General features: G+C 39.2%; 2 protein-coding genes across 5 annotated transcripts; both read right to left on the bottom strand.

Annotated features, from left to right (window-relative positions):
• Nucleotides 1-1406: 1406 nt before the first annotated feature.
• On the bottom strand, nucleotides 1407-9954 carry LOC122023683 (nucleolar complex protein 2 homolog). Of its 4 annotated transcripts, none has more exons than XM_042581961.1 (13): nucleotides 9681-9954; nucleotides 6409-6478; nucleotides 6240-6328; nucleotides 5177-5248; nucleotides 4578-5099; nucleotides 4168-4482; nucleotides 4023-4070; nucleotides 2903-3232; nucleotides 2623-2829; nucleotides 2451-2537; nucleotides 2284-2378; nucleotides 2067-2195; nucleotides 1407-1969 (listed from the first exon to the last, which is right to left on the bottom strand). In XM_042581961.1, the coding sequence occupies exons 2-13, from the start codon at nucleotides 6428-6430 to the stop codon at nucleotides 1657-1659; spliced, it is 2229 nt and encodes a 742-aa protein (XP_042437895.1). In that variant the 5' UTR covers nucleotides 6431-6478; nucleotides 9681-9954; the 3' UTR covers nucleotides 1407-1656. The 4 variants fall into 4 exon arrangements, with proteins under 4 accessions (XP_042437895.1, XP_042437905.1, XP_042437886.1 ...); XM_042581971.1 differs by having other exon boundaries at nucleotides 2903-3229; nucleotides 6409-6448; XM_042581952.1 differs by having other exon boundaries at nucleotides 6409-6448; nucleotides 9700-9954.
• A 4130-nt stretch (nucleotides 9955-14084) lies between these two features.
• LOC122023633 (nucleolar complex protein 2 homolog) lies at nucleotides 14085-17556 on the bottom strand. The gene is made up of 9 exons (XM_042581865.1): nucleotides 17256-17556; nucleotides 16846-17160; nucleotides 16701-16748; nucleotides 15581-15907; nucleotides 15301-15507; nucleotides 15129-15215; nucleotides 14962-15056; nucleotides 14745-14873; nucleotides 14085-14647 (listed from the first exon to the last, which is right to left on the bottom strand). Exons 1-9 carry the CDS (start codon nucleotides 17523-17525, stop codon nucleotides 14335-14337), a joined length of 1791 nt encoding a protein of 596 aa, XP_042437799.1. The 5' UTR covers nucleotides 17526-17556; the 3' UTR covers nucleotides 14085-14334.
• Between the last annotated feature and the right edge of the window lie 10011 nt (nucleotides 17557-27567).

Raw genomic sequence — 27567 nt, 5'->3', positions numbered from 1 at the left:
TCAATTAATATCATAATGATTAATCTTTTAATCAATTAATAAATTAATCAATGAAATTAATTATAATTTCATACTTAATGGTTCTGCATACTTGATTTAGTATTTATCCATGAATCCAACTTATATGCGAATTAAATTTCGTCCGATCATACTGGAACAACTCTTCATTAACCATTAATTTCTTATTCAATAAATTAATTTACGATAGTCTACTCGTCTTATCCCTAAAGATCACCAAACCAATTTGCCAATAATATACAAATTGATTAGTTTGATAAAAAATAATTTATTTTTTAAAATAAGTGTGTTATCCATTCTTGTGAAGTTTTTAAAATTTATTTTTATTATAATGATTTAAATTATATAATTATTTTGTAATCCAATTGCCCATGCTTCAAGCAAATTAATCTCGATTTTCCCTCTAATTCGCCTATTGAGTGATGTTTTAAATTTTTGTTTTTTTAATTTCTTATTGCTTTAGGGGAAGATTTTAAAAATACATATAGGATGACCAGAAAAAAAACTACTCTATTTTATAATTATAAGACAGTGTTGTATTTAGATTATTGTCAAAGGATTTCTCATCAAATATAATTTGTCCATTATATTTGTTTTTGTCTTGACTTATTAAACAATAATAATACAAATTTCTAGTGAATATTTTTGATAGTTTGAGAAAAAGAATTACATTACTCTATTGAAAAATGTATTTGAATGTTTTCTTATCTTAACTTTAACTATGTACATATGCGGAGTGAAAGAGTTTTTGCCTCAAGTTAACAAAAATAAACAAGTTAGGAATTAAAATGAAAATTGCAATATAAGCTTGTTTAACAAACAAATTTAAAAAAAAAAAACATCCTCTCAAGATGGTCTACTGGCTAGCACATAAAATATTGTTATCATAAAGTTGGATTTGAATTTCGATAAAATTAAAATAAATATCTCCTTTATGTGTTATAGTTATTATTCCAAATGGTTACTTTATTTTCCAAGTCATATATATATTTTACTCATCCTAAATATCTCTTGTTACAAACTAAATTTCTCTTTCTTAATTTTGATGGCAAAATTAAAATCTTCTTTATTAATTTTTATGAAAGAAGAACAAAAATTTTCATTTTGAAATTAATATTTTTTCCTTTAAATATTCAAATACTACATTTTCAGTGAAATATAAATCTCTATTTCTAAATTATTTTGATAGCATCAACTTGTGCATTTTGGAGAAAATTTTAGACTAACAAATTTATAAGACTATTTGAATTATTGTTTAAATTTAATATTTGAAATTGGCCATGAAGAGGGTTTTGATAAAAAAGAAAACTCTTTTCACAAGTTTAAAAAAGTTATCAATCCAACTAGAAAAACAATTTTCACTGTCAAACATGTTTGGGAGCAAATACTCAAATAGAATTCTTGTTAACAATTCATTTAGAAATTGAATCCTCCTCACACCCATTGTTCTGAAATATATATGATAAACGAAACACATGTATGCAGTAAACAAGAAGGCTAAAGTCACCAAGATCTCAACATGGCGGTGTAGTTAGCTCCCTAAATGCTCATACCGCAGGCTTCAACAAGTAGCATGAATCTTTGAATCTTGTTTCTGACCCGTAGAATTAGCGACACTGATGATGTTCCTCATCCAATTCAAGTTTTAACTGCCTTCTTGGCTTTCTTCTTGCGAGGCTTGCTTTGTTTCTTGAAATCAGTTGCTGACTTTTTTTTCCTTTCTTTCCGATCGGATGAAGAAGCCGTTAGCTTCTTGTCCTGTTTGACAGAATGCTGATTCATCTCGTCTCCATCCTTGCCTTCATCAAAATCATTATCGTCTTCCTCTGAACTGAGAACCAGATCCTCAACCACGTCTTCATCTGCATCATCACCATCACCATCACCATCACCATCACCATCACGATCACGCTCGAATGCTCGCTTCTTTGAGGTCTTTTCCTTGATAACTCTGTTTTATATGTATACACATCTTGAAACTGTTAAAGAAATGAATAGACAAACCAGTAGCTTAAAAGACGAAAAATTTACTCATGTAGGGACTATACTTTTTTTTCTTTTCAGGCAACCAGGATGCGCTGAAGACTGCAGCTCCTTCTTCAGGATCTTGCTCATCTTCTTCATCGAGTTCAGGTAGCTTCTTCCTAAATACAGAAGATTCTGCACCAACCAGAACACTGACAAGAGCATAGAGTGCCATAACACAATACACGTTATAATTTTCTACTCTTTCATGGAAAAATCACATTAGAGAAATATACCAACCTAGATTCCACCAGAGAATCATTCCTTTGTTTTGATCTCTGGCGTAAATAACTGACAAATTTGGAAAGAGGACTATCTCCAGATTCCTTTTCAGCCTGTGCAAATAAAAGTTTGGATGAGTCACTATCAAGATAGAGACCATACGAGGTTGAGAGTAAAATGGATACCTTAAGGAATAATGCAGAAGCAGGATCATTAGGCAAGAATTCAATCTTTGTCCGTCTTGAGTTCGTAAATTCACAGCTTGCCTCAACCTGAGAAGAAAGTACTAACTAGTCTATACAAATCCACAATTGACATCTATTACTTTTATAAGGTGCTATTTAGTGTGCAGACAACCTGACGGACGAGCTCCTTTATTTCTCTTCGTAACCTATCTACTTTTGTTGATTTGCAGAAGCTACGTAACCGAACAAGTGGGATAAATGATAATTCGAAAAAGGCCACTGAATAGCTCCACTGAGACAGATGTTCAGCGAGTTCTTCAACTAAACTGTATAAGCAAGCTTCTTGGAATAAATGCGTCTTTAGTGTAGTCTTGTCTACCTGCCAGAATATATTCCAGGTGAAATTGGTTTCCTTCTCATCAATCTGGTAAACAAAGCAAAATAAATTTTACCTGCTTGACATAGAGCAAATCGATTGCTTTACCAACACCTCCAGTAGGGTGACCATTAAGTTCTTTCATTTCCAGCATATCAAGAAGAAGGGAAGACACAGGAATAAAGGTACCAGTTGCTTCAGCAATGCGATTTAGCATTCTTATGCATCGCATCCGCAGTGGAAAATATCGAGCAGTTGGTACCAAAGATGCTACTCCATAAATTATTTGTGTTAAAGGGTAAGCTAAAGGTCGAAAATCAGCTTCCAAGTTGAATGCGCATATAACCCCAGTCCAAACTTCAAGGCAAAATATGAACTGCCAATCATAGACCTTCTGATATGCCTTCTGTATAACAAACAAAAATATATTTAATATAGGGAAAATATACGTTCCCTTGGAGTTTAGGATATTTCATGTTCCACTTTCAATTCCAATATGTCCACACTCCACACTTTACCACCTAAACTAAAGGGCATGATAGATTGGCGATAGATCTTGGGGTCAATTCCTAACGGGTGCAAAACACCTCGTTGGGTGCATGACCTTCCCAATGCAAAGAGTCACTACGCTAGGGCAAAATATCCCCCGTAATTTATCTACTTGTATCTTGCTATGGGGCTGGCGATACTGGGCTGCTTATGGTGAGCGATATCACATTTTTACACCAATAAGGGGCAAGTTAGATTAAGAAATTGGGTAATGAAAAAAATTAAGGTAATAATTTATTTTAAAATTTTCATGCAAAGAATAATTTGTCCATTTTACTCCAAACTATTTTGGATATTCTACATTGATCTAATACCTATATTAATTTATCAATTTTTTATTCTATTAACTAAAATTTTCTCTGCTCTCCTTCTAAACTTGATGTCTTCAATTTTAATGGATATAACTCGTTTAACTGCAGAACATACTAATTGTGATTGAATATTTGAATTAGCTCTTCGACATTTAAATTGACAGGGATTAAAGTGAGCAATTTTTTTGATTCATATCACATAAAACAACCTTTGTGAATTGACGAATGTCCTGGATTCACTTCTATGTTTGCTTCAAACAGGGCCAGTCTCTAGATACTAAATTCTATGTTTTACAAACAAATATATGTATCTGAGGAAGACTTTACATGACTAACCTGAACTTGCTTCTTTGTGCTTTCTTGTTGATTTTTCTCTTTCACTGCCTTCAAATGGAGCATTGGAAGAATTAAAAGCAAAACATAGATAGTCTGTCAGAACTATGATAGACAGAATGAAAGATGTAAAATATGCATTTATTACCTTTGTTCCCTTTTCCGTGAGGGCACCTCTAAGTACCACTGCCAATTGTCGTATGTACATAAATATATGTTGATACGCTGCTAGAGGATTTATACCATAAAGTTCAGCCACACAATTTCCAAGAAATTGTATATGCTGTAACTTTGATCTACTTATGGACTTGGACAGCTTGCAATTTAGAACATAAGCCTTGTAGACTCCCTTAAGGCATACATCAAGACAATCAGAACCAAGTCGAACACACAAGTCTCTCATGAACAGAAAGGAAACAACTGGAAGAGCACCTCTTCCTCTGCCCCAAGAGTGAAGTGCAACCTGTACTAGTTTAACAGTAAGAAATCATCTTGGGTAGAGGGAAAATAAAGTCATTAACTTGTAAATAATGTAACCATAAGAATGCATGTTGATACCTTCATATACTTCCTCAAGAGAGCAGGAAAAGCAGCTAAAAAAACAGCTGATGCCTTGACACGCTTTAGAGTAAATGATATCATTTGCTCATCTGTCATTTGGGTTAATATATGGAGTGCGCTACTGAGATATGATTTCATTAACATTCCATACTTATTCCATAAGTTAGTTGCCATGAGATTCTTTATTGTTTCCTTCTTCCCTCCAGTGTTAGGAGCATTTAACAAACCACGGAGTATAAAATCCATTTCATTCAGCACGAATACCATTATCTTGTTGAATACGCTACTTGAAATAATATTTAACTTTGGGGTTGAACCATCTTCACTATCGTCTCCATGATGGCATGCCGTTCGAAATGCTCTCAGCAAGGATTTAAGAGCATGAAGACTCTTATAATCTTTGATTGCCTTGCACCAGTAATCAACCATTGCAGCAGTAATTGCTTTCTCTGTTTGCTTATCTTCTTGTACAGCAACATGAGTGTCAGCATCCACTTCCACATCAGTGTCTGCCTCATCCTAAAAAGAACGATGAACAAGTAGTTAAGTTTCACGACAATACCAGAATCCATTAGTCAATGTGATATTATACTCACATCAATCTCTTCTGCATCGAACTCTAACAGCTCCTTGTCATGCTCTTTCAGATACTGATAAAATTCAGGATCCTGAACAAGCAAAAAAAAACTCAGGTCAATATTGATCTAGTCACTAGAAAGCAAACAACAAAGATAGTGTAGATTTTTTTCTCCAATGCCATCAATTTACTAGACAAAAAACAATGAGTGAATAGACAACAAAGGCAGCAAATATGGATCATGTCATTAAGGCTTTGAAACTTGTAATGCCTAGAAAATTCCAGAAACTGAACAGATCCACACTCTGCAATGAATTAAGAACATATTTTCAACTAGTTAAGCAGTGGACAAGAGCTGCCAGTAGATATCACATTTTTAGTAATAACCAATCCTACCAAAAGGATGACTATGTAATTAGATTGATGAACTCAATTAATGAATGGGTAGTAAATGCCTCATAATATTAGATGCTCGATCACTTTTGTTGAACATGGAACAATCCTAATATTGAAATTGAAATGATCAATTAAGGAAATCTATATTGGATGCTAAGTATTTCTAATTACAAGAAACTCCTGCACTATTGTCCGCTGTCCAGTACCACCTGAGTCAGATATATTCACCAACAACAGCCACTTCCTAACCTCTTGAAATCTGACAATTACCATAACCTTTTGTGGTAGCTTAAACCCCTAAACTTTTCTCATTGATACAGTGACTGAATTGTACTAAAACTGAGGCCATCAGATTTAGCATATGTGCTACTAGATAAAATAATTGAAAGCATGTAAGATGGAACTTCACTTCCCCCAATTTCAAGAGGTCAACTTCTGGAAGGGAGTTATAAAAATTGGTTATCTTCATATCTTTTGAAGAAAAGCAACTTCATCGACCAAAATCCTACATCTATGAGTTTCTTCTTCTTCTTCGTTTTTTTTTTCTTTTGCCAAACTAAACATAGGAGAACAATATTACTAATAATGAAACGGCATAAAAAGTGTGAATGATGGAGAAGATTCAAAAAAACTCATTGGATCTTCATCCAAATCATAAGAGTATAACTAGGCAATAAACTACCCACCTTCTCTTGGAGTCTCTGCAACTGTTTCACATGTTCTTTAGCTTTACTTCCTGAACTCGCGAGCCTTTTGATCCCATGAGTGCTTTCATCTATAAAACGTGAAGACAAACCCTTTAGACTACAATTTATTCGATACATGAACAGGAATGCCAACAATTTCCGCTATTACCTGAGTCCTCAATGCCGGACATTTCGTAGTCACCTCTCCTCTGAAGCACAAATTTAAAACTTTGAGATGTCTAACTCATCAATCAAACACACAAAATAAAACCAAAGGTTCAGTGGGAAAATAGCAGATCAATTACAAAAATGGCGACATTCAAGTTCCGATCAGAAATCAGAAAAATGAAAACTCAAACATCGCGATGTATCGGTGCTTTCCACGAACAAATCCCAAAAACAATAAACTAGGACAGAAACGAGAAAGGACAAGGCAAGCAAACGACCACCCGAAAGCAAGAGCTGCAAAAGAAGCACACTCCCGGAGATGCATAGCTCGAGATGGATCCAGTTCGATGGTTACCTAATTCAACTTTCTGGCCAATAAACGTTAAACAAGTAACCGACCGATCCGAGGAACGCAACGATTCTCTGGCGGATGAAGAAAAAGAGGATCTGCAAGACGATCTCTTTTAAAAAGAGTTTCGCGGTTAGAATGGAAAGCACCAAACCGTAAAGAAGGCAGGCGAGTCGGCTTCCGTATTGCGTCGCGAAGCTCGAGGGCGACGCGAAAGAGAAGATGGTAGACTGGTCGTCGAAGAGGAGAAAGATGGTGGCGGACGGCGGAGAAACGGAATGTTTAGGATTTATGGGTTTAGGTTTTTTATTTTTTAGATATTTTTCAGGGGGTGCTTGGTTCATTGAAGGGAATGGGAATAAGAATGAGATTGATAGAAATAGGGAATGGAAATGGGGGCTTTCCCATTCCCCTCCTTTTACTAGGGAATGGCTCATTCCCATGTTTAGGGTAATGAATCCATGGGACCCACCACTAATCCCCCAAACCAAACACCCACTTTCAATCCCTTTCCCTTTCCTCACTCTCATACCATCCAACCAAGCACCCCCTCAAGGTTTTTTTTTTGCAAATAGCCACCACAAATTTTCCAAATCATCGCGACACTTTTTCCAAAAATAATAAATAAAAAATATATCCATTTAATGTTTTTTGTAAATACCCTTGTCATGGAAATTACCAAATAACTATTATAATGGATAGAAATTATCGGATAGTTGCTACTCCGTATAGAAACTGTCGGGTAACTACTAAAATTTGTTTATGATGAATTTAGCGTTTAAAATTTAAGATTTAGGTCCTTGAATATATTATATTAAAATATTATTTATTATTTGATTAAAATTACTTAAATTTTATCAAAATTATTTTTAAAATAATGGTAGAAGTTATTATATATTTGTTACCGTCCTAAATTTTAAACTAATCCTAAATATATTATAGTAAATATTGATAGTTTTTATACATTATAACAACTACTCGATAGTTTTTATATGGTCTAAATTTTAAATCCTAACAGTTTTTTACCAAACCGTATAGGTAAAGTATCGAAATTATCAAATCATGTAGGGTAGTTTCAAAATGACTAAATTACGTATCCACTTTTCATTTTACCCCTAATCAGTCGACTGATAAAAAAAAATCAGTCGAATCGATTTTTGTTTGAAAATCAATCAATTGATTATTTTTTACCAGTCAAATTGATTTATCTCTGTTAGTCCCTTATGATGGGCAAGAATAGGATGAATTGCCTTCCACAATAAAAATAAACACCTTTCTCGACTTTGAAAAAATAAACCACTTGTACAAAAGAATTAAGAAACTAATTAAAAAGATAAAGAAGAGGCAAATATTTTACTTGGTTTATAATCAGGGAATTGCTAATCTAAGATGTTGAAAACTCACTCTCAAATCTCCTTAAGGCGAGAAGCCTCTTACAGCATTTAAAGCATTCGATTACACAACTAAACAAAAAGAGAATCGTTTACAAATATTGTTTTTAACTACTGAGATCAAAACTGTATTTATAGCACTGATCCAAGCGCGTAGAAGGGTTTCGGGTGCCTAGATGTAGATAGAATTTTATTCATGATGCAGTCTTACACTTTTCTCGGTCTACCAGGGCCAAGACCTCGGAATTGGACACCTGAATTTGTTTAACGACAACCTCGGAAGTCGGGTACTAGCCTCTTCTTAAAAGTAAAATACTTATTATCTTAATTACTTCTTTAAATGCCTTGGCATTCTAATAAGCGCCTTGTGTGCCAAAATCCCTAAAGTCTCGACTTTGGGATCTACTTAAGGCCTTGGCCTTTTCTTTCTTTTCTTTATCTTTCTTATACTGTTGGGGTATCTTTCGTATGCATCTATGAATGAAACTAACTATGTAACACATAATCATGCATAGAATACAAAAGAAATCTACACATACAATACTTATCAAAAATCTATACTAATGCTTAACAGAAATCTGCATACTAGCTTGATAAAAATCTGCACAATAGTTTAACAGAAATCTGCATACTAGCTTAACAAAATCTGTACTTGCTTAACAAAAATTCTGCAAAGAAACTTAACAAAAGAAAACATATTCTGGCTAGTACAGATTTTCATCGTCTCTCAAACTTCCTGTCCATAATATGACTAATACACAGCTTATCGGGAATTCACTCAATAAAGATATTATAACTCGTATTCCATTTAAAATTCCAGAATCAGCCAAGCACAGATGTTATCCATATACTTGAATGGAAGTAGCATAACTAAACCTCAAGCTCAGATTCAACATAAGCAATTTATCTAAACCTCATGCTCAGATTTAATGTAAGCAAATTATCTAAACCTCATGCTCAGATTTAACATAAGCAAATTATCTAAACCTCATGTTCAGATTAAAGAACCTCAAATCTGTATACTCTAAAGACTTAATCAAACTTCACTATAATCTTTTAAAACTGCACTATGAGGAGATCTAAACTTCCAAATTGATTTCAATTATCTCAGTTTCCCCACTCATCTAATATCAAAAATCTGTACTATACTAGACTTAACAAAAATCAGCATATTAAACTTATAAAATCTGCACTTGTGATCTTAATCAAATCTGCATTATACACTTAACTAAATCTGCATTATACACTTAACAAAATCTACTCTAAGATCTCAACCGAATCAAGCACAGAAACCTTGAGTTACTTCAAGAACATCACAGAATAAAATCAAATCTCATATCTAGCAACAGGATACTAATTCTTGCTACAACAAAACTTAAAAGGAAGGAAAACAGAAACGCATGCTAATAAAACAGAACCCTAACCAAAAGAAAAAAAACAACATGGCAAGGCTACACGGGAAATCCACAATCGTGGCAAGAAACCAAACCAATCGAAGGAAACTACTCCTACTGCAGGTGAGAAGCAACTCACCTTGCGTTCTTGAACTTACAGCCGGCAAAAATCCCTTCTAGGGTTCGCGGCGAAGCTTGAGTTTCCCGGCCGCTTCCTCGTGCCTACGGGCCCTCCTGCCGAGGTGGTCTCGATTGGTGAAGATCCGCTGGAAGGGAACCTTCGCCGGCCACCGGAGGAAGGAATCCTGGCGGCGGCTGCGATTTCGCCCAAGAGAACCCCGACGCCGCGCGAGAGAAAGTATAGGAGAGGGGAAAAATTAGGTCACGGCCAAAACTTAAGTTCTCCTTTTAATTTTCTAATATTTCTGCTAACTAATCCTACTTAAATATATTTCGATATAGGTTGATATAGATTGAGTAAGAAAAGTTAGGCTGATTTGTTGGTGGCCTGCGTTTTACTTAAGGCCCGGTTCGTGAGTTCGAATCCCGGTTGTAATCTATTTTCTTTCTTTTATTTCTTGTTATTAACTTCTATTACTTAAATAAAATTCTTACTCAAAATAATCTTATAACAACTGCTAGCTCAGTTGGTTAGCTTGGTTTTGCTCGGGTCAGGGGTTGCCGGTTCGAGCCTCAGCTTGGATAATTTTTGTCAAAACTTCTTTTTTTTGGTAAAAATACCAAACGACATCCAAAAATTACATTAAAATACTCTAAAAATTTCTAAAATTCTCTAGAATTTTTCTAAAGCATTTCTAGATTTTAATAAGGTCTTTTAGGACTCCAAATCATGAAATTTGGGATGTTACATAAGACGCTCAACAGATGAAATTCTGCCTTATTGTTTACCACGAAGTCGGCTTGCTCCTTTTTCATCTATTGATGTTCTTCTTTATTCCTTGGTGCTACAAATCCATACTTCATTATTATTAATAAGTCAAAGAAGGTTTTAAAAAATACCTCCATATTTTTCTTCCAAACTATGAACTCCCCCTTGAACTTAAGCGGGTAGATGCTCCGTCTGGCCATCGTCTTCTGTGCTTTGATCGATGGTTAGTCCTTCAAAAGCAATTGACCTCTGATACCACTTTTTGGTCCCTTACGGGCGGCACGAAGGGGTCAATTGCTCTGCATAATAAAATAAACATCTTTCTCGACTTTGAAAATAATAACCCATATGTACAAAAAAATTAAGAAACTAATTAAAAAAAGAAAGAAGAGGCAGATCTTCAGGGGATTGCTAGTCCAAGACGTTGAAAGCTCACTATCAAATCTTCTTCAGGCGGAGAAACCTCATACAATAGTTAAAGCACTTGATTACACAACTCAACAAAAAGAGAATCGTTTACAAGTATTTTTTTTTAACTACTGAGATCATGGATGTATTTATAGCACTAATCCGAGTGCTTGCAAGGGTTCCGGGCACCTGGGTATGGATAGAATTTTATCCATGATGCAACAGATCACAACAGGTGGTGTTTCGATAAGATTTCTCGTCTGGGCGCCTGGACCAGGTCTGGGTGCTCAGACTGAGCTAAGGTAACTTTCGACCAGGGTGCAGCCCGGGGTGCCCTGGTTGGCCTCGATGGTCATGGCTCCCGAAATAGCTCCGGCTACCCTGACCAGAGTCAACTCCGTGTTGATTTTTGGTCTGGGTCTTCCACTTCGGCTCTGCTTGCTTGGGTGATTTCAACCATCTGGAATAGAGCTCACTCAAACCCATTTTTCGGCCTTCTCGAGCAACCTTCCGCTTCGGATTCTCATCCCTCAGAATCGTCGTGCGCTTCCTTCTCGTTGGCCAACATACTCTTCAGCAGCGCCTCTGTTAAAGTGTATACTAAAAGCCTAGCTTTTGGTATAAACATTTATCTAGAAATAAGAATTACATTTGTCAAATGTTTACATTAGTTGTTCAATTAATTTATATTGTAGATAACATGGTGTGTGGTGTCACACACAGAGGATCATGTTATCAGTACCTTATAAATTATAAACAGTAGCTCACGACCATAATGGAAAGGAACAAACCATTGGAAGGTCGTAGTGTAATTAGGTATTAGTTTATCTTAACTATATAATTACACTCGTACACTTAGAGTTATTGAGTAAGACCATTAGAGGTCGTTTTCTTTTATACTGACTTTATAAAGAAACAAAGGCCTCAGTTATTATGGAAGTGTGTGCTCTTAATCCTAATATAATAACAAGCACATATATTTGATATTTATTTCTTTAATTTATCAATGGGTGAGATTTAGTTCGATGAATCAATAAGCCCGATAAGTTGGAAAATGATATCACTTATAGTGTGTGTTGTTGATTATAGAAGGAAACTGTGTCCTAGTGATCTAGGTTGAGAATGTCCCCAAGAGGAGCTCATAAGGATTGTCATGTTAAACCCTGCAGGTGGACTTAGTCCGACATGACGATGAAGTTGAGTGGTACTACTCTTGGAGCTAGATATTAATTAAGTGAGTTGTCAGTAACTTACTTAATTAGTGGACATTTGTTATCTTAAACACAGGGAGACTAACACACTCATAATAAGAAGGAGCCCAAAATGTAATTTGGGATTGATGCGGTAGTTCAATAATAGTTCTTTAGTGGAATGAATTATTATTGATGAAATTAAGTTGTGTGTTCGGGGCGAACACGGGATGCTTAATTTAATCCGGAGACCAAAACCAATTCCTCCTCTCGGTCCCTATCGTAGCCTCTAGTATATAGAGATTTATACCCACCGCATACCCACCTTCTTACCCATCCAATGGGGCCGGCCAAGCTAGCTTGGAACCCAAGCTAAGGCCGGCCAAGACCAAGTGGATGAGCCATGTAGGTGGTCGGCCAAAGCTTGGGTCCCAAGCTTAGGTGGCCGACCACTAGAATATTAAAAAGGAATTTTATTAAAATTATTTCTTATGTGGATATCATGATTTTAAAAGAAAGTTTAAAAATTAAAAATTTTCTTTTATAGCTTTCTACAAAAGATTAAGAGAAGAGATTAATCTCTTTCCTTATGTGTAGTTTAAAAGGATGGTTTTAATTTTTGGTAAAAACTTTCCTTATTTGTAAATCATCTACATGTTTAAAAGAGAGTTTAAAATTTGAAATCTTTCCTTATTTGTTGATTAAAGAAGGATTTTAAATTTTAAGGAAACTTTCCTTTTTAACCATGTTCATGATTTAAAAGAAAGTTTAAAAATTAATAATTCTCTTTTATTAGTTTCTACAAAATATTAAGAAAAGATTTGATATCTTTCCTTATTTGTAGATTAAGAGAGATTTTAATTTTTTAGAGATAACTTTCTTTTTATCCACATGTTTAAGAGAAAGATTTTAATTTATTAAATTTCCTTTTTATTAACCAATCATGAAGTTTTTAAAATTTATTCTTGTGAAGTTTTTAAAATTTATTTTTATTATTATGATTTAAATTATATAATTATTTTGTAATCCAATTGCCCATGCTTCAAGCAAATTAATCTCGATTTTCCCTCTAATTCGCCTATTGAGTGATGTTTTAAATTTTTGTTTTTTTAATTTCTTATTGCTTTAGGGGAAGATTTTAAAAATACATATAGGATGACCAGAAGAAAAACTACTCTATTTTATAATTATAAGGCAGTGTTGTATTTAGATTATTGTCAAAGGATTTCTCATCAAATATAATTTGTCCATTATATTTGTTTTTGTCTTGACTTGTTAAACAATAATAATACAAATTTCTAGTGAATATTTTTGATAGTTTGAGAAAAAGAATTACATTACTCTATTGAAAAATGTATTTGAATGTTTTCTTATCTTAACTTTAACTATGTACATATGCGGAGTGAAAGAGTTTTTGCCTCAAGTTAACAAAAATAAACAAGTTAGGAATTAAAATGAAAATTGCAATATAAGCTTGTTTAACAAACAAATTTAAAAAAAAAAAAAACATCCTCTCAAGATGGTCTACTGGCTAGCACATAAAATATTGTTATCATAAAGTTGGATTTGAATTTCGATAAAATTAAAATAAATATCTCCTTTATGTGTTATAGTTATTATTCCAAATGGTTACTTTATTTTCCAAGTCATATATATATTTTACTCATCCTAAATATCTCTTGTTACAAACTAAATTTCTCTTTCTTAATTTTGATGGCAAAATTAAAATCTTCTTTATTAATTTTTATGAAAGAAGAACAAAAATTTTCATTTTGAAATTAATATTTTTTCCTTTAAATATTCAAATACTACATTTTCAGTGAAATATAAATCTCTATTTCTAAATTATTTTGATAGCATCAACTTGTGCATTTTGGAGAAAATTTTAGACTAACAAATTTATAAGACTATTTGAATTATTGTTTAAATTTAATATTTGAAATTGGCCATGAAGAGGGTTTTGATAAAAAAGAAAACTCTTTTCACAAGTTTAAAAAAGTTATCAATCCAACTAGAAAAACAATTTTCACTGTCAAACATGTTTGGGAGCAAATACTCAAATAGAATTCTTGTTAACAATTCATTTAGAAATTGAATCCTCCTCACACCCATTGTTCTGAAATATATATGATAAACGAAACACATGTATGCAGTAAACAAGAAGGCTAAAGTCACCAAGATCTCAACATGGCGGTGTAGTTAGCTCCCTAAATGCTCATACCGCAGGCTTCAACAAGTAGCATGAATCTTTGAATCTTGTTTCTGACCCGTAGAATTAGCGACACTGATGATGTTCCTCATCCAATTCAAGTTTTAACTGCCTTCTTGGCTTTCTTCTTGCGAGGCTTGCTTTGTTTCTTGAAATCAGTTGCTGACTTTTTTTTCCTTTCTTTCCGATCGGATGAAGAAGCCGTTAGCTTCTTGTCCTGTTTGACAGAATGCTGATTCATCTCGTCTCCATCCTTGCCTTCATCAAAATCATTATCGTCTTCCTCTGAACTGAGAACCAGATCCTCAACCACGTCTTCATCTGCATCATCACCATCACCATCACCATCACCATCACCATCACGATCACGCTCGAATGCTCGCTTCTTTGAGGTCTTTTCCTTGATAACTCTGTTTTATATGTATACACATCTTGAAACTGTTAAAGAAATGAATAGACAAACCAGTAGCTTAAAAGACGAAAAATTTACTCATGTAGGGACTATACTTTTTTTTCTTTTCAGGCAACCAGGATGCGCTGAAGACTGCAGCTCCTTCTTCAGGATCTTGCTCATCTTCTTCATCGAGTTCAGGTAGCTTCTTCCTAAATACAGAAGATTCTGCACCAACCAGAACACTGACAAGAGCATAGAGTGCCATAACACAATACACGTTATAATTTTCTACTCTTTCATGGAAAAATCACATTAGAGAAATATACCAACCTAGATTCCACCAGAGAATCATTCCTTTGTTTTGATCTCTGGCGTAAATAACTGACAAATTTGGAAAGAGGACTATCTCCAGATTCCTTTTCAGCCTGTGCAAATAAAAGTTTGGATGAGTCACTATCAAGATAGAGACCATACGAGGTTGAGAGTAAAATGGATACCTTAAGGAATAATGCAGAAGCAGGATCATTAGGCAAGAATTCAATCTTTGTCCGTCTTGAGTTCGTAAATTCACAGCTTGCCTCAACCTGAGAAGAAAGTACTAACTAGTCTATACAAATCCACAATTGACATCTATTACTTTTATAAGGTGCTATTTAGTGTGCAGACAACCTGACGGACGAGCTCCTTTATTTCTCTTCGTAACCTATCTACTTTTGTTGATTTGCAGAAGCTACGTAACCGAACAAGTGGGATAAATGATAATTCGAAAAAGGCCACTGAATAGCTCCACTGAGACAGATGTTCAGCGAGTTCTTCAACTAAACTGTATAAGCAAGCTTCTTGGAATAAATGCGTCTTTAGTGTAGTCTTGTCTACCTGCCAGAATATATTCCAGGTGAAATTGGTTTCCTTCTCATCAATCTGGTAAACAAAGCAAAATAAATTTTACCTGCTTGACATAGAGCAAATCGATTGCTTTACCAACACCTCCAGTAGGGTGACCATTAAGTTCTTTCATTTCCAGCATATCAAGAAGAAGGGAAGACACAGGAATAAAGGTACCAGTTGCTTCAGCAATGCGATTTAGCATTCTTATGCATCGCATCCGCAGTGGAAAATATCGAGCAGTTGGTACCAAAGATGCTACTCCATAAATTATTTGTGTTAAAGGGTAAGCTAAAGGTCGAAAATCAGCTTCCAAGTTGAATGCGCATATAACCCCAGTCCAAACTTCAAGGCAAAATATGAACTGCCAATCATAGACCTTCTGATATGCCTTCTGTATAACAAACAAAAATATATTTAATATAGGGAAAATATACGTTCCCTTGGAGTTTAGGATATTTCATGTTCCACTTTCAATTCCAATATGTCCACACTCCACACTTTACCACCTAAACTAAAGGGCATGATAGATTGGCGATAGATCTTGGGGTCAATTCCTAACGGGTGCAAAACACCTCGTTGGGTGCATGACCTTCCCAATGCAAAGAGTCACTACGCTAGGGCAAAATATCCCCCGTAATTTATCTACTTGTATCTTGCTATGGGGCTGGCGATACTGGGCTGCTTATGGTGAGCGATATCACATTTTTACACCAATAAGGGGCAAGTTAGATTAAGAAATTGGGTAATGAAAAAAATTAAGGTAATAATTTATTTTAAAATTTTCATGCAAAGAATAATTTGTCCATTTTACTCCAAACTATTTTGGATATTCTACATTGATCTAATACCTATATTAATTTATCAATTTTTTATTCTATTAACTAAAATTTTCTCTGCTCTCCTTCTAAACTTGATGTCTTCAATTTTAATGGATATAACTCGTTTAACTGCAGAACATACTAATTGTGATTGAATATTTGAATTAGCTCTTCGACATTTAAATTGACAGGGATTAAAGTGAGCAATTTTTTTGATTCATATCACATAAAACAACCTTTGTGAATTGACGAATGTCCTGGATTCACTTCTATGTTTGCTTCAAACAGGGCCAGTCTCTAGATACTAAATTCTATGTTTTACAAACAAATATATGTATCTGAGGAAGACTTTACATGACTAACCTGAACTTGCTTCTTTGTGCTTTCTTGTTGATTTTTCTCTTTCACTGCCTTCAAATGGAGCATTGGAAGAATTAAAAGCAAAACATAGATAGTCTGTCAGAACTATGATAGACAGAATGAAAGATGTAAAATATGCATTTATTACCTTTGTTCCCTTTTCCGTGAGGGCACCTCTAAGTACCACTGCCAATTGTCGTATGTACATAAATATATGTTGATACGCTGCTAGAGGATTTATACCATAAAGTTCAGCCACACAATTTCCAAGAAATTGTATATGCTGTAACTTTGATCTACTTATGGACTTGGACAGCTTGCAATTTAGAACATAAGCCTTGTAGACTCCCTTAAGGCATACATCAAGACAATCAGAACCAAGTCGAACACACAAGTCTCTCATGAACAGAAAGGAAACAACTGGAAGAGCACCTCTTCCTCTGCCCCAAGAGTGAAGTGCAACCTGTACTAGTTTAACAGTAAGAAATCATCTTGGGTAGAGGGAAAATAAAGTCATTAACTTGTAAATAATGTAACCATAAGAATGCATGTTGATACCTTCATATACTTCCTCAAGAGAGCAGGAAAAGCAGCTAAAAAAACAGCTGACGCCTTGACACGCTTTAGAGTAAATGATATCATTTGCTCATCTGTCATTTGGGTTAATATATGGAGTGCGCTACTGAGATATGATTTCATTAACATTCCATACTTATTCCATAAGTTAGTTGCCATGAGATTCTTTATTGTTTCCTTCTTCCCTCCAGTGTTAGGAGCATTTAACAAACCACGGAGTATAAAATCCATTTCATTCAGCACGAATACCATTATCTTGTTGAATATGCTACTTGAAATAATATTTAACTTTGGGGTTGAACCATCTTCACTATCGTCTCCATGATGGCATGCCGTTCGAAATGCTCTCTGTCACATCCTGGAGGAGTCCCTGTCCGAAGAAATTTCGGCAGCATCTCCCCTGTACGGCGGACAATCTGAAACTTTTCTACATCTCACATATACATCAGCCACAGGCGGCTGGTATGATAACAGAAATAAAAACAAACATCACGCAGTTAATAAAGATATTCAGTCTCTGGCTGTCACAACCACGCAGTTAAAAATAGTAATCAATAACAATAGGACTCTGACTCGAAATCCACCCTACTCCACTACACTCGTAAAGCTCAAATCCAACGAACTCACCTCTTCTGCCGTCCAGGCAGACACGTAGTAGAATGAAATCCAATATCATATCAAAAATCCATCAAAAGGTATCACTCCATACCATATCCATAGGAAAAATCCAAAGACAATACTAAAACAAAGTCTGATATAGAAAAAGGCCAAATAAAAACAAATAACGAACTAGTAGAGAACTGGCTCTACGTGCAGATGGGGGGCCAGCGACTGGAACTGCTCCGAACAGCTTCAACCTGAAAATATCAACAATGCAGGCGGGGTGAGTCCAACACTCAGCAGGTACAACTGATATGCATAATAAAACAAATAACAGACAACACTAATCATGCGTACAGTCTCCTGAATACGAGAAGGATAAATGCAACTGAAACGAAATCAGGAGATAACTGTACTAACCGGGATCAAAGTACAAGGTAACAGGGTCATCAGACCGGGGAAGTCATAATCCTGTATGCATATCAATCATATGCATCCACATAAATGCAGCAAGTAAATGCAGCAATCGCAAACAATAAATGCTATAAATGCATATGCTGACCGTGCACTCTGACATCACTGCTCCTGACAGTGACTGAGTGGACGGAATGCTGTCGGAGTACTCCTGTCCTCTGTCCCCAAATCATAAATGGGGGAGCTCAATGCTCTCATCTCCCGGTACACAATGATGGGGAGGATATCTCTGCCGGCTACCACGCTGAGTCTCCTGACCAACGGAGCCAAACAGAGTCCACCATCTGCCGGCTACCACGCTGCTACACTAAATGCCAACGGATCCAAACAGAGCGGAATTGACTGCCGGCTACCACGCTGAGTCCTCAGACCAACGGAGCCAAACAGCAGAACCGCCACACACCTGCCTGATATACCACTAATCCATGGGTGGTGGTGGTGTGTGCAGTACATGTAACTGGCGATGGGCTCAACCATAGTGGAGCCGACAATCGCACAGCATGCAAACATGATGCATGATACTAAGCATGGCAATCTCATGAATAGCATAGCAAGATCCATACATAAATAAAAGGTGTACCACAAATCAATGTATCAGATGGAAGGTACACAAACAGATAGGGTATCATATAAACCCTAGGTCCTGAACATGATGTATCACATGGTTGGGTCACTACCGAAAGCATGTATGGTCAGATCAATAATAACATGCAGTGCATAATAAATAAACAAACAACATGTAACAGATCATGTAGTGACCAACCGAATCAAAAGGATAACACAATCATTGCTATATGTTAAACACTTTATTATGCATATCAAAAGACATAAGTCAAAGTACCCGCCTCCAATCGAAATGGTCCAACTCGGGCGTCGAGATGTTCGTCTCGAATCAAAGTCCTGTAATAAACCGTATAGTTTAGCTAAATTTAATTATAACAAAATAGCTAAACTAATTTCAAATCCACCGACCAGTTAGGGTTGGTTTCATTAACCCCAATTACACCGTTATATAACTTCTAAACCTACATCAATAATTATTGCTAATACATCTAGCAATAATCTACCACAAAGATCAAAACCATAAACCTTACCTCTAACTCTCCTTCAGTCGTGTTTGTTGATCCACCACAAAGACGGATTGATCAATAACAGAGAAGAATATCCAAGTTCTGCACTGCTCGGAAGGATAGAGGTGCCGGAAAGGATTTGCAGCAGTGCTGCTCGATCAACAGTCGGCGGTGGTCGGAGTGGCTCGGGAGCAAGTGTCGGCTAGAGCACAGGGAAGGACTCGGCAGTGACTCTCGTCGTCGGCGGCAGAAGCTAGGGCACGGTGGAACCAACAGTGGTACGCGGGTGCCGGAATCGGGGTGGCCGGCGCTTCTCGAGTGGCTGGCGTCGGGTTAGGGCACAAAAAGTAGCAGCCGGCGCTAGGAACTCCACGGCAAGGGCTAGGGCTCCGGGTGGTCGACGGTGGCTCTCGACTAGGGCAGAGGTTGGGTCGCCAGCGTCGGCAAAGGAGAAGAGGAAAGAGATGGCATCGGGCTCGGGGGGGTTTGTACCGGCCGGGAAAGAGGCGGTTAGGGCAAGAATCGGGAGAGAAAAGCTTGGCGTCGGCGCGTGGAGATGTGCTCGAGAAAAAAAAGGTAAACGGCGATAATGAGAAAATAAAAAGAAATAAAAGAAAAGGAAATGTAAATATAAACATTTTCTCGTTTAGACGGGGTAGTCTAAACAGGCTTTTCCGGCCCCATCTTGATCCCCGTTAACTCGTCCATACGAGCTCTGAAAAATTCCCGAAAAATTTCTAAAAATTCCTAAAAATTCCCTTATTAAGATTCGCCTATTTTCCGGTATTTTACATTCTCCCCCACTAACAAAAATTTGGTCCCCAAATTTCGTTATCTACCATCAGCAAACACTAACAACAGATACAGAGTATAAATGCTGAACGGTAAATAAATCACATACCTCAAGTGAAAAGATGGGGATATCGAGCTCGGATAGTATCCTCGAGCTCCCAAGTAGCCTCGAGCTCCCAAGTAGCCTCCTCGTCTGAATGATGCTGCCATCCGACTTTAACCAGCCGGATAGTCTTGTTCCGCAACTGACGCTCTTTCCGGTCGAGTATCCGTACCGGAACCTCCTCATAAGTAATGTCAGGCTGAACTGGAACTGGAACTGGAATATCAGCCAGTACATGCGTCGGGTCAGGTACGTATCTCCTCAGCATAGATACGTGAAATACATCGTGGACGCCTGACAGGGACGGTGGTAGTGCCAGTCGGTAAGCTACTGCTCCGATCCTCTCCAAGATCTCGAAAGGACCAATGTACCGCGGAGCTAGCTTACCTCTGATGCCAAATCTCTTCACCCCTTTCGTGGGTGAAACTCGCAGAAATACATGGTCACCAACAGAGAACTCTAGTGGTCTGCGTCTCCGATCAGCGTAACTCTTCTGGCGATCCTGCGCCTCTGACATCCTCCGTCTGATAGTACGGACCAACTCTGCATCCTGCTGAACTCTCTGAGGTCCCAACAACTGGGCCTCTCCAACCTCATCCCAGAGGACAGGTGTCCGACAAGGTCTACCATACAACGCCTCAAACGGTGCCATCTGAATAGCCGAATGAAAGCTGTTGTTGTAAGCAAACTCTACTAACGGCAGATGGTCCTCCCAACTGCCTCCAAAATCCATAACACATGATCTCAGCAAGTCCTCAAGAGTCTGAATAGTCCGCTCTGACTGTCCATCTGTCTGTGGATGGAAAGCTGTACTAAGTCGGAGCTGTGTGCCCAAGGCCTGCTGCAGACTCTGCCAGAAACGAGACGTAAACCGTGGATCTCTATCCGAAATGATACTCAACGGAACACCATGTAGTCTGATGATCTCCCGACAATACAGATCTGCCAATCGATCCAGGGGATCAGTCCTCCGGATCGCTAAGAAATGCGCGGATTTGGTTAATCGATCAACGATTACCCAAATCGCGTCATGACCTCGTCGTGTCCTCGGCAATCCTACCACAAAGTCCATGGTAATGTGATCCCACTTCCACTCAGGAATAGGAATCTGCTGAAGTAATCCTGCAGGTCTCTGATGCTCAGCCTTCACCTGCTGACAGACAAGACATCTAGCTACGAAATCCGCGATGTTTTTCTTCATGCCGTTCCACCAGTAGGAACGTCTCAAGTCTCGATACATACGGGTTCCGCCTGGATAGATCGCAAATCGAGAGCGGTGTGCCTCCTGAAGTAGCTCCTGTAAGACCGGATGAGACTGAGGTACGCATAATCTGCCTCGGAAGTATATAACACCCTCCTCGTCTCGTGTAAACTCGGTCTGCTGCCCGGAAGCTATCTGACTGCTAATGAACTGCAAATGCTGATCACCAGCCTGTGCCTCTCGGATCTTCGTCCTGATCGACGACTGAGCAACCATAGTAACTAGAATACCCTGCTCTGTATATCCCTGCTCCTCAAGGTCTAACTCAGAAAAACTCTGAATCAAATCCATGACTGAAGTCCGGTGGCAAGCCAAAGTCGCTCTGGACTTCCTGCTGAGTGCATCTGCAACCACATTAGCTTTCCCTGGGTGGTAGCTAATGGTACAATCGTAGTCCTTCAGAAACTCCATCCATCTCCTCTGTCGGAGATTAAGCTTCTTCTGAGTGAAAATATATTTGAGACTCTTATGATCAGTGAGAATCTCAAATGTGATACCGTATAAATGATGTCGCCATAGCTTCAGAGCAAAAATGATGGCAGCTAACTTCAAGTTATGAACTGGGTAGTTCTTCTCATGCTCCTTCAGCTGACGAGAAGCATAAGAGACTACTCTGCCGTGCTGCATCAGAACAGCGCCCAAACCCTGAAGAGATGCGTCGGTGTAAAGTACAAATCCATCCTCTCCAGAAGGTAAAACCAAAACTGGAGCCGACACTAATCTCCGCTTCAGCTCCTGGAATCCTCGGTCCACGTAAACTTCACGTCTTTCCTGGTAAGGCGTGTCAGTGGCATAGCAATACGCGAGAAACCCTCGACAAAACGTCGGTAATATCCGGCCAATCCCAGAAAACTGCGGATCTCCTGAACTGACTTCGGCTGCTCCCAACTGGTGACAGCCTCGATCTTCTGAGGATCAACTGAAATACCTCTACTAGAAACCACGTGTCCCAGAAAACCGACTGAGGATAGCCAGAACGCACACTTGCTGAACTTCGCGTACAGCTGATGTCGTCGAAGAATCTCCAAAACTGTGCGAAGATGCTGTGCGTGCTCCTCCTCGGAATGAGAGTAGACCAATATGTCATCAATAAAAATGATAACAAACTGATCCAGATACTCCAGAAATATGCGGTTCATCAAGTCCATAAACACCGCTGGAGCATTGGTAAGCCCAAATGGCATTACCAAAAACTCATAATGACCGTATCGAGTACGGAAAGCTGTCTTCTGAATATCTGAGTCTCTGACTCTCAGCTGATGATATCCGGATCGCAGATCAATCTTAGAATACACTGATGTACCTCTGAGCTGATCAAACAAATCCTCGATCCGTGGTAAGGGATATTTATTTCTAACGGTCACTGCATTCAGCTGTCTGTAGTCAATACATAACCTCATGGTGCCGTCCTTTTTCTTGACAAATAATACCGGAGAACCCCATGGGGAAACACTAGGGCGAATAAATCCCCTGTCTAAAAGCTCCTGGAGTTGAACCTTCAGCTCGTTCAACTCTTTTGGTGCCATACGATATGGAGCTTTAGATGTCGGTGCGGTTCCCGGAATTAACTCAATAGCGAACTCCACTGGCCTTCTGGGAGGCAAACCTGGCAGCTCCTCTGGAAATACATCTGGGTACTCCCGGACTACAGGAACGTCGGAGAGCTGCGAACTGCTGCTGTCCTCAGTACTGATCAAAGATAACAGAAAACCCTGACAGCCATGTGACAGCAACTTCTGAGCCTGTATCGCCGAAATGATCGATAAGCCGTCGTCTCTGATGCCAGTGAAATCCCACGAGGGTTGGTTCGGAGGCCGGAATGTGACCACCCTCGTCTGGCAATCAACTGTGGCATGATATGCTGACAAACAGTCCATGCCAAGAATAATATCAAAATCGACCATTTCTAATACTAAAAGATCCACTGTAAGTATTAGGTTGCCAAAATCTAACGGGCAACCTCTGACCTCCTGGGTGACGTCCAATGAATCACCGGACGGTAGGGAGACGATCAATCGCTGGGGTCTGAAAGTAGGTAATCTACCAACCTCCCGCATAAAAGTGCGAGATATAAATGAATGCGAGCTACCAGTATCTATCAGTATATCTACAGATAAGGCATAAATAGAAATCATACCGCGGAAAACGGATCCGTCGGCTCGCTGCGCATCCTCTCTAGTCATCGCATGAACACGTCCAGTCTCTGGCGGCGGAGGAGGAGGTAACACTGCCAGCGGCTGCTGCGGCTGAGCAGAGGTCTGCCACTGAGGCGGTGCTGGATACTGCGCCATAGAAGATTGGGAGGACGGCGACTGATACTGTGCAGCTGGCTGGGACTGAGTCTGGTACTGACCTATAGGCTGAGGCTGCATCTGATACTGCCCCTGCGTCGGATAATAAAGTCCCGGAACAGATCTCTGGGGTGCTATGGAAGCACTAAAGTACTCCTGTCCAAGCATGCTAAATGCCGCTGCTGCAGGTGAAGCACTCTGCTGCTGACCATGTAAAGGTTGGGCTCGTCGCCCTCCTCGATAAGTTCCGGACTGACCGGACTATCCTCCATGATCAGACCCTCCGGAAGCCATATGCTGAGTCTTCTGCGGACAATCTCGGCTCTGGTGTCCAGGCAGTTTGCAATGAAAGCAAACTGACTGTCCCAGAGAACAGGCTGAAGTGACATGATCTTTGGATCCACATCTGAAACAGCGAATGTCACTGGCAGGTTGTTTCCGGTTCTGCTGGGAAGACCGGAAACATCCTGAAGAAGACTGCCCTGATTTCTGAGGTTTACGTGATACCCCAGATGTACCCTGATCTGATCGACTACGCCTGCTCTGCTGTGGTGTAGTCTGAGGCTGCTGGCTCTGTCCAGATGTCTGACTCGGCTCTTTCCTTTTCCTATCCGGAAAAACTCTCTGCTGAGCTGACTCAATAATGAGGGCTCTGTCCAACATCTCCGCATAAGATGTGATACCAAGACCGACAAGTCTTAGTTGCAAATGTCCATCCAGTCCCTGAATGAACTGCTGCATACGTGAACTGTCCTCAGCAACTAGCTCTGGACAAAACCTGGCCAATCTGTCAAACTCTGCATTATACTCAGTCACTGTCCGATTATTCTGTCGCAAACTCAGGAAATCCTGCCGGCGAGCCATCTGATAAGCTCGTGGAAAGAAACGGCTCTCAAAAGCCTCTCTGAATCTGGCCCAAGTGATGTTCTGCTCACCGATGATAGAACGCTGGGTAAGCCACCAAGTATCGGCCGCGTCCCGTAAGTGAAAAGCAGCCAGCTCTGCTTTCTCCCACTCGGAGCAAGCAATATAAAAGAAAGTCCGCTCCATAGTCTCAATCCAAGACAAGGTCACACTCGGATCTCGGTCTCCTCGGAAGAGTGTGAATCGACTCTTCATCGATTCTGCCAATACTGGAATCCTGGCTCGTGCCGTGGCAAAGTCAGTGAGAGGTGTCGGAACAGTTGTCGGGACGGCTGTCGGAACTGGCAGAACCACTGGAGCTGGTACTACAGGTGGTACCGGTGCATAAACCGGAGGAGGTACTCCCTGTGCTGCTGGGTAAACTGGAGCATATGCTGTCGGTGGCACTGTAGGGTGAACATAAGTGGCCGCAACTAGATGTACGGTAGGCAATGGTATCGAATGTGGAGTAGCCGGTATCCCTAGTGCAGGTGCTGCTGAGTACACTGTATGTACTGGGGGCACAGGGGCTGCTGGTGCCGGATACACGGTGGGTCCAGGTGGCGGTGGTGCCGAGTACGCAATAGACTGAGCTGGAGCTGGTGTCGGATATGCTAATGGTATCCCTGGTGGTACCGGAAATACAGGAGCAGTGGATACTGTCGGTGCAGCTGAGGTAGGCACCTCTAAGGGAGTCATCGGAGTCTGAAGGCCCGCCGCACTCGCAGTATGCTGAGTCTGTCCCTGACCGACAGGCTCAGCCTCGGTAGGCATCTCTGGTATATCCAGAGATCCTGCAGTCCTTGTACGTGCTCGTCCAGCACCACGTCTAGCAGCAATACGCGTAGATCGCCTCATATCTGTTAAATTATATTACAGATATTACTACAAGTTTAAACAATTACCAAAATGACACCATACCTAATTGCTGTCTGGAGATGTTCCGTCGCTGTCCAGCCCCCAAATTGACCTCGGAATTCCGTACGAGAAAAACAACACTGGAAATCCATATAAATCAATAACAGAAGTCCATAACAAAATCGAAACGAAAAATCCGTGTAACCCAAAATAACTGCCCAGACTAATCTGTCTCGCAACTAGGGCTAGTATAAAAATGTCCAAAATACCAAACGCAGGTATCACACCCTGCTCTGATACCAATGAATTGGTATCAGATAAATCCCGAAAATCCAACACACGGAAATCAAATAAATATCGCCAAACTTTGGCGCGCCGATACCCAATAAACTGATATCAGATTATTCAAAGTATCCATAATACGAAAACAAAGATCGTATAAATCCAGAACACACAGCAAGTATCGTATAACCTGGCTCTGATACCACTAAATTGTCACGCCCCGGAGGAGTCCCTGTCCGAATAAATTTCGGCAACATCTCCCCTGTACGGCGGACAATCTGAAACTTTTCTACATCTCACATATACATCAGCCACAGGCGGCTGGAATGATAACAGAAATAAAAACAAACACCACGCAGTTAATAAAGATATTCAGCCTCTGGCTGTCACAACCACGCAGTTAAAAATAGTAATCAATAACAATAGGACTCTTACTCAAAATCCACCCTACTCCACTACACTCGTAAAGCTCAAATCCAACGAACTCACCTCTTCTGCCGTCCAGGCAGGCACGTAGTAGAATGAAATCCAATATCATATCAAAAATCCATCAAAAGGTCTCACTCCATACCATATCCATAGGAAAAATCCAAAGACAATACTAAAACAAAGTCTGATATAGAAAAAGGCCAAATAAAAATAAATAACGAACTAGTAGAGAACTGGCTCTACGTGCAGATGGGGGGCCAGCGACCAACCTGAAAATATCAACAATGGAGGTGGGGTGAGTCCAACACTCAGCAGGTACAACTGATATGCATAATAAAACAAATAACAGACAACACTAATCATGCGTACAGTCTCCTGAATACGAGAAGGATAAATGCAACTGAAACGAAATCAGGAGATAACTGTACTAACCGGGATCAAAGTACAAGGTAACAGGGTCGTCAGACCGGGGAAGTCATAATCCTGTATGCATGTCAATCATATGCATCCACATAAATGCAGCAATCACAAACAATAAATGCAATAAATGCATATCGACCGTGCACTCGACATCACCGCTCCGACAAGAATGGCGAGTGGACGAATCTTGTCGGAGTACTCGCCCTCCGTCCCCAAATCATAAATGGGGAGCTCAATGCTCTCATCTCCCAGACACAATGATGGGGAGGATATCTCTGCCGGCTACCGAGTCTCCCGACCAACGGAGCCAAACAGAGTCCACCATCTGCCGGCTACCACACTGCTACACTAAATGCCAACGGAGCCAAACAGAGCGGAACTGACTGCCGGCTACCACGCTGAGTCCTCAGACCAACGGAGCCAAACAGCAGAACCGCCACACACCTGTCTGATATACCACTAATCCATGGGTGGTGGTGGTGTGTGCAGTACATGTAACTGGCGATGGGCTCAACCATAGTGGAGCCGACAATCGCACAGCATGCAAACATGATGCATGATACTAAGCATGGCAATCTCATGAATAGCATAGCAAGATCCATACATAAATAAAAGGTGTACCACAAATCAATGTATCAGATGGAAGGTACACAAACATATAGGGTATCATATAAACCCTAGGTCCTGAACATGATGTATCACATGGTTGGGTCACTACCGAAAGCATGTATGGTCAGATCAATAATAACATGCAGTGCATAATAAATAAACAAACAACATGTAACAGATCATGTAGTGACCAACCGAATCA

Source organism: Zingiber officinale, chromosome 1A (assembly GCF_018446385.1).
Source record: "Zingiber officinale cultivar Zhangliang chromosome 1A, Zo_v1.1, whole genome shotgun sequence".
Taxonomy (NCBI): Eukaryota; Viridiplantae; Streptophyta; class Magnoliopsida; order Zingiberales; family Zingiberaceae; genus Zingiber; species Zingiber officinale.
This window is presented reverse-complemented; position numbering and strand designations above follow the sequence as displayed.